The sequence below is a fragment of the Pseudophryne corroboree genome, chromosome 10, assembly GCF_028390025.1.
Source record: "Pseudophryne corroboree isolate aPseCor3 chromosome 10, aPseCor3.hap2, whole genome shotgun sequence".
Classification (NCBI taxonomy): Eukaryota; Metazoa; Chordata; class Amphibia; order Anura; family Myobatrachidae; genus Pseudophryne; species Pseudophryne corroboree.
Window position 1 is genome coordinate 256,971,310 of NC_086453.1, and position 11,761 is coordinate 256,983,070.

Genomic DNA, 11,761 nt, shown 5'->3' on the forward strand with positions numbered 1-11,761 from the left:
TATGTCCTGTTCCTTGCGGCACTGTGCAAATATATGATGATGATGATGATGATGATGATGATAGAAGGGTTCTGCAGCAGCACAGAGCAGTAATGGAAGGCTCCTGTAACAGATGTGAATGTGACATGTTATAAGTTATCTATATATGATGGTCATAGATCTAGCTAGTGTCAAATAGATGTGTCATGAACTACCCTTGCCCTACTTTATTTCCTTCCTTATTCTATAAAGGAATGATCCCTATATCAGCATTTGTCTAATGTGTCAGCTTAAAGCAAGAAACATAGGCAATGTCTATACATGTCCATACACATGGCCCATGTTGTAGTGAATGAGAGAGGGATCGTATTAAGGGCCCTACACACTTAAAGATTATTAGGTCTATTCAATATCTGTCGGATCCTCTCCAACGGAGAGGATCCGACAGTTCATTATTCAATATGCGTCCGTTTTCGACGGCTTTGGTCCCATTTTCGACATGCCAATCCGAATTGGCACTGTCGAAAATACCCGCAAATTCGACAAAGTACGTGTATCAATGGCGAATTTGTCGATGCATGTACTTTTCGACAGTGTCATTTTTTTTCCGACAGTTGGAAAAATGACACTGTCATTGAATAGGTCAAATACAAATTCGAACCTTTTTCTGTCGAAAAGTGCAGTTTTTTCCGACTGTCTGAAAAACCGGCATGAATTGAATATATCCCTATGTGTCCAATCTGGCTGATTTGAAATCTGTTACTGCCTGGGAGCAAATGACAATCAACAATTTGCTCCTAAAATCCAGAAAATGGACAAAAAACGGTTGTCCAGATAAATTGGTTTAATGAAACAAACTTAACCCTTTTGCCTGAAAGTCCATTTTCGTCTGTTTTCCAGCGTTTGAGAGCAAAGGGTGTCAAAGTCGAAAAATATCTTGATTCACATGCCTTGTACTAACCCCAATGCACATGCCCGCTGCTCGTGCACCCACTCCCCCGTGCGTACGCATCCCCTCAGGTTGCGTAAGGGACGCTCCAACGTCTCCTGCGCATGGAGATGTGTATTTACGGCGGAGTTTGTAAGCGTCTAGCGAGCGACTCGATCGCAACATATTTAACCCATAGAGTGTGTTTTATAGATAATATTCCCCTTAACAATGTCAGCAAGTATGTTTAGTTTAAACGGTTCTTGGACAGAGAGATTCCTCTTTGCATGATAGGAAGGGTCAGATGAAGGTTGAACGGTGGTGTCTAGTATCCAACTGTAGAGTATTTTAATGGTAACATTTCGATGTTGGTTAGGAAGAGATTGCTCGCTCCTGCATATAGTTATGTACAAAAGTAGTTTATAGACATTTACTGTATTTACTGTTCATTATCCATGCGGCGGGAATCCTGAGGAAACCTCCCACCTGAGCAGTTGGAGAAAGACACAGCCCACCTGTTCGAACCCACCTATGACCTTTTGTTATAATGCAGAGACACATTCCTGTGTCCAATGAACAACAAGATTATAGGGACCATTGTATTGTTACTGTATGCTGTGTATATAAGGACCACCATTGCCTGGGCCAGTCACTCACTCTCTCTGAAAGGCTTTCTCATTGAATGCTAAGGGCTGGATCAAGGACGCGCTTGCGAATCATTCCCACGTATGTATTGTTCTCTGTAGCCATTTTGTTATCCTTAGTGTTTGCCATTTATTCTCATTCTGTTTGCTCGTGTTTGTGATTGTATGCTATTGTTAATTTCTCTATCGTCCTAGTGGATGCTGGGGTTCCTGAAAGGACCATGGGGGAATAGCGGCTCCGCAGGAGACAGGGCACAAAAAGTAAAGCTTTAGGATCAGGTGGTGTGCACTGGCTCCTCCCCCTATGACCCTCCTCCAAGCCTCAGTCAGATTTTTGTGCCCGGCCGAGAAGGGTGCAATCTAGGTGGCTCTCCTAAAGAGCTGCTTAGAAAAGTTTAGCTTAGGTTTTTTATTTTACAGTGAGTCCTGCTGGCAACAGGATCACTGCAACGAGGGACTTAGGGGAGAAGAAGTGAACTCACCTGCGTGCAGGATGGATTGGCTTCTTGGCTACTGGACATTAGCTCCAGAGGGACGATCACAGGTACAGCCTGGATGGTCACCGGAGCCTCGCCGCCGGCCCCCTTGCAGATGCTGAAACGAGAAGAGGTCCAGAATCGGCGGCAGAAGACTCCTCAGTCTTCTTAAGGTAGCGCACAGCACTGCAGCTGTGCGCCATTTTCCTCTCAGCACACTTCACACGGCAGTCACTGAGGGTGCAGGGCGCTGGGAGGGGGGCGCCCTGGGAGGCAAATGAAAACCTTTTTTGGCTAAAAATACCTCACATATAGCCTCCGGGGGCTATATGGAGATATTTAACCCCTGCCAGAATCCGTTAAGAGCGGGAGACGAGGCCGCCGAAAAAGGGGCGGGGCCTATCTCCTCAGCACACAGCGCCATTTTCCCTCACAGAAAGGCTGGAGGGAAGGCTCCCAGGCTCTCCCCTGCACTGCACTACAGAAACAGGGTTAAAACAGAGAGGGGGGGCACTAATTTGGCGTTAGAAATATATAAAAAAGATGCTATAAGGGAAAACACTTATATAAGGTTGTCCCTATATAATTATAGCGTTTTTGGTGTGTGCTGGCAAACTCTCCCTCTGTCTCCCCAAAGGGCTAGTAGGTCCTGTCCTCTATCAGAGCATTCCCTGTGTGTGTGCGGTGTGTCGGTACGTGTGTGTCGACATGTATGAGGACGATGTTGGTGAGGAGGCGGAGCAATTGCCTGTAATGGTGATGTCACTCTCTAGGGAGTCGACACCGGAATGGATGGCTTATTTAGGGAATTACGTGATAATGTCAACACGCGCCAAGGTCGGTTGACGAAATGAGACGGCCGACAAACAATTAGTACCGGTCCAGACGTCTCAAAAACACCGTCAGGGGTTTTAAAACGCCCGTTTACTTTAGTCGGTCGACACAGACACAGACAGGGACACTGAATCCAGTGTCGACGGTGAATAAACAAACGTATTCCTTATTAGGGCCACACGTTAAGGGCAATGAAGGAGGTGTTACATATTTCTGATACTACAAGTACCACAAAAGAGGGTATTATGTGGGATGTGAAAAAACTACCGTAGTTTTTCCTGAATCAGATAAATTAAATGAAGTGTGTGATGATGCGTGGGTTCCCCCCGATAGAAAATATGGGCGGTATACCCTTTCCCGCCAGAAGTTAGGGCGCGTTGGGAAACACCCCTTAGGGTGGATAAGGCGCTCACACGCTTATCAGAACAAGTGGCGGTACCGTCTATAGATAGGGCCGTCCTCAAGGAGCCAGCTGACAGGAGGCTGGAAAAATATCATAAAAAGTATATACACACATACTGGTGTTATACTGCGACCAGCGATCGCCTCAGCCTGGATGTGCAGAGCTGGGGTGGCTTGGTCGGATTCCCTGACTAAAAATATTGATACCCTTGACAGGGACAGTATTTTATTGACTATAGAGCATTTAAAGGATGTATTTCTATATATGCGAGATGCACAGAGGGATATTTGCACTCTGGTATCAAGAGTAAGTGCGATGTCCATATCTACCAGAAGATGTTTATGGACACGACAGTGGTCAGGTGATGCAGATTCCAAACGGCACAAAGGTGTATTGCCGTATAAAGGAAGAGGAGTTATTTGGGGTCGGTCCATCGGACCTGGTGGCCACGGCAACTGCTGGAAAATCCACCGTTTTTACCCTAAGTCACATCTCTGCAGAAAAAGACACCGTCTTTTCAGCTTCAGTCCTTTCGTCCCTATAAGAGTCATATCTGCCCAGGGATAGAGGAAAGGGAAGAAGACTGCAGCAGGCAGCCCATTCCCAGGAACAGAAGCGTTTCCACCGCTTCTGACAAGCTCTCAGCATGACGCTGAGACCGTACAGGACCCCTGGATCCTACAAGTAGTATCCCAGGGGTACAGTTTGGAATGTCGAGACGTTTCCCCTGCGCAGGCTCCTGAGGTCTGCTTTACCAAGGTCTCCCTCCGACAAGGAGGCAGTATGGGGAAAAATTCACGAGCTGTATTCCCAGCAGGTGATAATTAAATTACCCCTCCTACAACAAGAAAAGGGGTATTATTCCACACTATATTGTGGTACTGAAGCCAGAAGGCTAGGTGAGACTTATTCTAAATCTAAAAAAATTTGAACACTTACAAAGGTTCAAATCAAGATGGAGTCACTCAGAGCAGTGATAACGAACCGGGATCCATGTCCCAAATTTGCCCTTATCACTAAGGGTACCTCAGGTTCGTGGTACAGAACTGTCACTATCAGTTTCAGACGCTGCCGTTTGGATTGTCTACGGCACCCCGGGTCTTTACCAAGGTAATGGCCGAAATGATGGTTCTTCTTCGAAGAAAAGGCGTCTTAATTATCCCTTACTTGGACGATCTCCTGATAAGGGCAAAGTCCAGGGAACAGTTGGAGGTCGGAGTAGCACTATCTCGGATACTGTTACAACAGCAGGGGTGGATTCTAAATATTCCAAAATCGCAGCTGATCCCGACAACAAGTCTCCTGTGCTTAGGGATGATTCTGGACACAGTCCAGAAAAAGGTGTTTCTCCCGGAAGAGAAAGCCAGGGAGTTATCCGAGCTAGTCAGGAACCTCCTAAAATCAGTGCATCATTGCACAAGGGCCATGGTAAAAAAAAATGGTGACTTCCTTCGAAGCAATTCCAGTCGGCAGATTTCATGCAAGAACTTTTCAGTGGGATCTGCTGGACAAATGGTCCGGATCGCATCTTCAGATGCATCAGCGGATAACCCTATATCCAAGGACAAGGGTGTCTCTCCTGTGGTGGTTACAGAGTGCTCATCTTCTAGAGGGCCGCAGATTCGGCATTCAGTTTTGGATGTTGGTGACCACGGAGGCCAGCCTGAGAGGCTGGGGAGCAGTCACACAAGGAAAAAATTTCCAGGGAGTGTGATCAAGTCTGGAGACTTTTCTCCACATAAATATAGCTAAGGGTAAATTTATAATGCTCTAAGCTTAGCAAGACCTCTGCTTCAAGGTCAGCCGGTATTGATCCAGTGGGATAAAACATCACGGCAGTCGCCCACGTAAATAGACAGGGCGGCACAAGAAGCAGGAGGGCAGTGGCAAAAACTGCAAGGACTTTTCGCTGGGCGGAAAATCATGTGATAGCACTGTCAGCAGTGTTTCATTCCGGGAATGGAAACTGGGAAGCAGACTTCCTCAGTAGGCACGACCTCCACCCGGCAGAGTGGGAACTTCATGGGGAAGTTTTCCACATAATTGTAAACCGTTGGGAATTACCAAAGGTGGACATGATGGCGTCCCGTCTGAACAAAAAACGGGACAGGTATTGCGCCAGGTTAAGAGACCCTCAGGCAATAGCTGTGGACGGTCTGGTAACACCGTGGGTGTACCAGTCGGTGTATGTGTTCCATCCTCTGCTTTTCATACCTAAGGTACTGAGAATTATAAGACGTAGAGGAGTAAGAACTATACTCATGGCTCCGGATTGGCCAAGAAGGACTTGGTACCCGGAACTTCAAGAGATGCTCACAGAGGACTTATGGCCTCTGCCGCTAAGAAGGGACTTGTTTCAGCAAGTACCATGTCTGTTCCAAGACTTACCGCAGCTGCGTTTGACGGCATGGCGGTGGAACGCCGGATCCTAAGGGAAAAGGCATTCAGGAAGAGGTCATTCCTACCCTGGTCAAAGCCAGAAAGGAGGTGACCGCACAACATTATCACCACATGTGGCGAAAATATGTTGCGTGGTGTGAGGCCAGGAAGGCCCCACGAAGAAATTTCAACTCGGTCGATTCCTGCATTTCTTGCAAACAGGAGTGTCTATGGGCCTCAAATTGGGGTCCATTAAGGTTCAAATTTCGGCCCTGTCGATTTTTCTTCCAGAAAGAATTGGCTTCAGTTCCTGAAGTCCAGAAGTTTGTCAAGGGAGTATTGCATATACAACCCCCTTTTGTGCCTCCAGTGGCACTGTGGGATCTCAACGTAGTTCTGGGATTCCTCAAAACACATTGGTTTAAAACCAGTCAAATCTGTGGATTTGAAGCATCTCACATGAAAAGTGAACATGCTCTTGGACCTGGCCTGGACCAGGCGAGTGTCAAATTGGTGGTTTTTTCTCAAAAAAGCCCATATCTGTTTGTCCTTTCGGACAGGGCAGAGCTGCGGACTCGTCCCCAGTTCTCTCCCTAAGGTGGTGTCAGTGTTTCACCTGAACCAGCTTATTGTGGTGTCTTGCGCCTACTAGGGACTTGGAGGACTCCAAGTTGCTAGATGTGGTCAGGGCCCTGAAAATATAGGTTCCAGGACGGCTGGAGTCAGGAAAACTGACTTGCTGTTATCCTGTATGCACCCAACAAACTGGGTGCTCTTGCTTTTAAGCAGACTTTTGCTAGTTGGATGTGTAATACAATTCAGCTTGCACATTCTGTGGCAGGCCTGCCACAGCCAAAATATGTAAATGCCCATTCCACAAGGAAGGTGGGCTCATCTTGGGCGGCTGCCCGAGGGGTCTCGGCTTTACAACTTTGCCGAGCGGCTATTTAGTCAGGGGCAAACACGTTTGTAAAATCCTACAAATTTGATACCCTGGCTAAGGAGGACCTGGAGTTCTCTCATTCGGTGCTGCAGAGTCATCCGCACTCTCCCGCCCGTTTGGGAGCTTTGGTATAATCCCCATGGTCCTTTCAGGAACCCCAGCATCCACTAGGACGATAGAGAAAATAAGAATTTACTTACCGATAATTCTATTTCTCGGAGTCCGTAGTGGATGCTGGGCGCCCATCCCAAGTGCGGATTATCTGCATTACTTGTACATAGTTACAAAAATCGGGTTATTATTGTTGTGAGCCATCTTTTCAGAGGCTCCGCTGTTATCATACTGTTAACTGGGTTCAGACCACAGGTTGTACAGTGTGATTGGTGTGGCTGGTATGAGTCTTACCCGGGATTCATAAATCCTTCCTTATTGTGTACGCTCGTCCGGGCACAGTACCTAACTGAGGCTTGGAGGAGGGTCATAGGGGGAGGAGCCAGTGCACACCACCTGATCCTAAAGCTTTACTTTTTGTGCCCTGTCTCCTGCGGAGCCGCTATTCCCCCATGGTCCTTTCAGGAACCCCAGCATCCACTACGGACTCCGAGAAATAGAATTATCGGTAAGTAAATTCTTATTATTATTCCTTGTTATTCTGTTTAGATTTTGATGTTAGTTTTGTAGTGTATAAGCTGTACTGTTTTTCCCTTTTTACTCTAAAGAATCATCCACGAAGGTGTTAGAGCCGGAGTGGTTTTTAAATCCAAACCAGGTCTTGTGTTTTCACTAGTTACTGTAAAGGGTTTCCTTAGCGTCTCAATCGCTCAAATAGCTTTCATATTATCAAGGTTAATAAACGTTACATCATTGTAGTATTACATTGCTAAGGTTTAGAGTATAAGCATACCCTTACTGTGTGTTGTTAACAAGGTTTACTGTGTGTCATTCTGTGAGCGTCTGCGCCGCTCGTGTCTCACTCGCACGGCGCAGCGTCCGCTACGCCAATAGCGTAGCATTACGGTACTCGGGACGCCTATAGAGTGCTCGATACTAAGCGTGAGTCCGTGAGCGTACGTGTCGCAAGTGCGTCGCGCCCACGGCCTAGCGTCTGCTACGCTAAGTGCGTACCCTTACGGTACTCAGTGCGCCAATAGCGTACTTAGTCCGTAAATAGTATATAGCTTATGTTTAAAGGTAATAATTTACATTATCAAGGGTAAATTGTCATTTGCTCCCTTAAATTACCAGATTTTTGTTCCAACCAGAAAGATTGGACAGATAATCTTTAAGTGTGTAGGGCCCTTTACCTCAGGACTTTCTTCTCCTGCAAGCAGATAGTTTGCTTCAAGTTATTTTAACATAAGACAGTAGAAAACATATTCACAATCATGACTTTAATGTTAACGTATGTTCATTTGGGTGAAGTGATGTTTTCTATCTTTTTTGTAGAATAAAAGCACTTTCCTTGTAATCCTGGATGCTAAAGATTTTACAGAAATGGCAAGAGCTGAAGTACCTGTACAAATACCTTATGGTTTTCATGGTATGTTTGTACCTCAGAGCACCTAAATGTAGATGTCAAGAGGATATGATGAATGTTTAACACCGTGCAAAATACCCAATAATAATGTGATTTTTATATACTTGAATAAACATTTCCTTTTTGTGTCATTTTAGTGATTGTCTTTTTTTTAATTGCAGTAAGATAATGATTATATAAACCATATACATAATTTTTTTTAACTAAAATAAAAACAGAACTTTGTCTTCAAATACACAAATGGCTGTTTCATATTGTGTACTTACATCTATCTGATGCCACACTGTAGAAGGTACGTAGTGCCAGGTTTGCTCCTTTAGTGCCCCTGTCATCTACTGTACTGTTACATCTCTGGACGATTTGGATGTTGTCAGATAAGAATTTGTGCTGGCAGTATTGATACACAGGGGTAGATTTATTAAAATGGCCATAAGGTTCGTTATAAGCAGGGTCCCGCTTCACAGCATTATCGTGGTGAAGCGGGACCTCTTTTCCGGTGAAATTACTAACCCTGCTGTGTACGTTATAGGAGCGCATTATCACACCCCTCTGGAGATACACGACCTCCCATAACGGGCATCCGCTTCGGCTGCAGTCACTTCTTCCCCGCCTGCGCCATCCAGTAACTCCCAGTGTGCAGTTCGGGAGTTAGGCTTGCGCATGCGCAGATTGTTGTTGTGGACACCGGTGACAATAAAGTTTTTGGACTAAGGAACAAAAAAAAAAAAGGAGAAACTGCAAAGACTGCGCAGCGCCAGGTCCGGCCGCCGAAGAGGGAGAAGGTAGAAGAGATGAACGTTCGGTCACACCGAACGTTCATAAGTAAGCTAGCTCATCGGTGCTCTATCTGACAATAGAGGCACCGATAAGGCAGCGGGCGCATACCGCCCCTGCTAACAATAGTGCATCGCCGGCATCATACATCAGGGGAACCGCTATCTGCGGCACGTAACGTGTGCAGATAGCGCTTTTCCCCATAAAGAATGATATTAAATCTACCCCTCAGAGTCTAACGAATCCCTAGGTCTTTTCCCAGAACCGCTGTAAGATGGGTTGGACTTTACTGCCATAAATCCGCAGGTCGCCGAAAGTGCCAGATTAACAATGGATCGGATGTAGCTGCAGCTTCAGGCTTCATATGAAAATAGGCCCACACTGTCCTGGGGCAGCCTAAGGGCAAGGAGGGTAACTGTCCCCTAGGATTCTCTCATTAAAAGCTGCAGCAGTCATCACAGGGAGAGGAGGATCTGCTGCAGATCACAGGCCAGCCAGAGACAGAGGGGATCATTCCGAGTTGATCGTAGCTATGCTAAATTTACCTCAGCTACGATCATTCACACTGACATGCGGGGGGACGCCCAGCACAGGGCTAGTCCACCCCGCATGTCCGTGCCGCCCAAACCTGCAGAAGTGCAAAGGCATTGCACAGCGGCGATGCCTTTGCACTTCCAGAGTAGCTCCCGACCATTGCAGCTTTAGCGTACTGGCCGGGAGCTACTCGTCGCACCCCGGCCCGCAGAGGCTGCGTGTGACGTCACGCAGCCAACGCGGACCGCCCCCCAAATGGTCCGGCCACGCCTGCGTTGGCCGGACCGCTCCCCCTAAACGGCGGCTTAATGCTGCCATCCAGCCCCCTCCCGCCCAGCGACCGTCTTGGTCTTAGAGACAATCGCTAGGCAACGACGGCTGCCATGCGCTGGCGCACTGAGGCGCCGGCGCATGCGCACTTCCGACCCGATCGCTACGCTGCGAGAAACTGCAGCGAGTGATCGGGTCGGAATTACCCCCAGAGAGCGAACTGTACTCTTCCTGCGGCTTACAAGGTAAAAGTGAGTGGAGGCTGCAGGGGAACAGGTGTGTTGTTTGTGTGTGTCAGTGACAGTAACAGAAATGGAGAAATGAATGAGAATAAAATGAGCAATACAGAGAGGCAGTGAGAGATATATGAAGTGGTAAGAGACATGAGAGAACTATGGAGAGGTATCAGATATCAAGGGAGGAATGAGAGGGAAGTGAGAGATACAGAGAGGTAGTAAGAGACATATGAAGGGGTAAGAGACATATGAGAGAGCTATGGAGAGGTGACCGATATCAAGGGAGGAATGAGAGGGAAATGAGAGCTACAGGGGTAGTAAAAGACATATGAAGGGGTAAGAGACATGAGAGAGCTATGGAGAGGTGACAGATATCAAGGGAGGAATGAGAGGGAAATGAGAGCTACAGAGGTAGTAAGAGACATATGAAGGGGTAAGAGACATATGTGAGAGCTACGGAGAGGTGACAGATATCAAGGGAGGAATGAGAGGGATATGAGAGCTACAGAGAGGTAGTTAGAGACATATGAAGGGGTAAGAGACATGAGAGAGCTATGGACAGGTGACAGATATCAAGGGAGGAATGAGAGGGAAATGAGCGATACAGAGAAGGCAGTAAGAGACATGTGAAGGGGTAATGACAGAGACCCATTGCAGACTCATGATTTATGTTGGCAGGCATTTGCAGATTTAGGGTGATTTGGACAAAGTTGGTACTTTTTAAATGCAGATGGTTATTACCTAAACAGACCAGGGCCCTCATTCCGAGTTGTTCGCTCGCAAGGCGATTTTAGCAGAGTTACACACGCTAAGCCGCCGCCTACTGGGAGTGAATCTTAGCTTCTTAAAATTGCGAATGATGTATTCGCAATATTGCGATTACAAACTACTTAGCAGTTTCAGAGTAGCTTCAGACTTAGGGTGTGTACACACGGTGAGATTTTTTCTTAAGATTTTGACTATATAGTCAAAATCGTAAGAAAAGTTAGTGCAGATCGCAAGGTGAAAGTCACCTTGCGATCCCGATGCGCGGTCCCGCCAGGTCGGCATCGCAAGAAAAGATAGACTGTGCAGGCAAGTCAATCCTTGCTAGATCGGTGTACTATCTAGTTCTTCTCACATGTCAATGACATCTCACATAAGCCAAAATCTCACATAAGCCAAAATCGGAAGCACACATAGTACATATCTCAAGAAAAGTTAGTCAAAATCTGTCCTATCTGGCCTCCGGGGAGTTCAAGGGAAATCGCAAGTAAAAATAGGACATAGCAAGGATCTCACCGTGTGTACACACCCTTACTCGGCATCTGCGATCAGTTCAGTGCTTGTCGTTCCTGGTTTGACGTCACAAACACACCCAGCGTTCGCCCAGACACTCCTCCGTTTCTCCAGCCACTCCCGCGTTTTTTCCGGAAACGGTAGCGTTTTTATCCACACGCCCATAAAACGCCGTGTTTCCGCCCAGTAACACCCATTTCCTGTCAATCACACTACGATCGCCGAAGCGAAGAAAAAGCCGTGAGTAAAAATACTATCTTCATAGCAAAATTACTTGGCGCAGTCGCAGTGCGAACATTGCGCATGCGTACTAAGCAAAAAAACGCTGCGATGCGAAGAAAATTACAGAGCGAACGACTCGGAATGAGGGCCCAGGATATAGAGAGGCACCTACCGAACTTATAACACCCGCTGGCAGCTGCAGCAAGTTGTCAAGAATGCAAGTGCAGGTAGGACATAGCTTTTCTTCACCTTGTTTATTTTTATGTGTTTGTTCTTGTGTTTAATTTTTTAGTGCTGGATGATGGAAGGGTGGCAAGAATGTTC

At 46.7% G+C, this 11,761-nt stretch overlaps 1 protein-coding gene across 1 annotated transcript in view; it reads left to right on the forward strand.

Annotated features, from left to right (window-relative positions):
* LOC134966452 (carotenoid-cleaving dioxygenase, mitochondrial-like) overlaps positions 1–8,254 on the forward strand; it is a 189,436-nt gene extending 181,182 nt beyond the window's left edge. The window contains exon 12 of the mRNA XM_063943205.1: positions 8,033–8,254. Coding sequence (XP_063799275.1) covers positions 8,033–8,152 — 120 coding nt within the window. The 3' untranslated portion in view covers positions 8,153–8,254. The remainder of the gene's footprint in view (positions 1–8,032) is intronic.
* Positions 8,255–11,761: the final 3,507 nt, after the last annotated feature.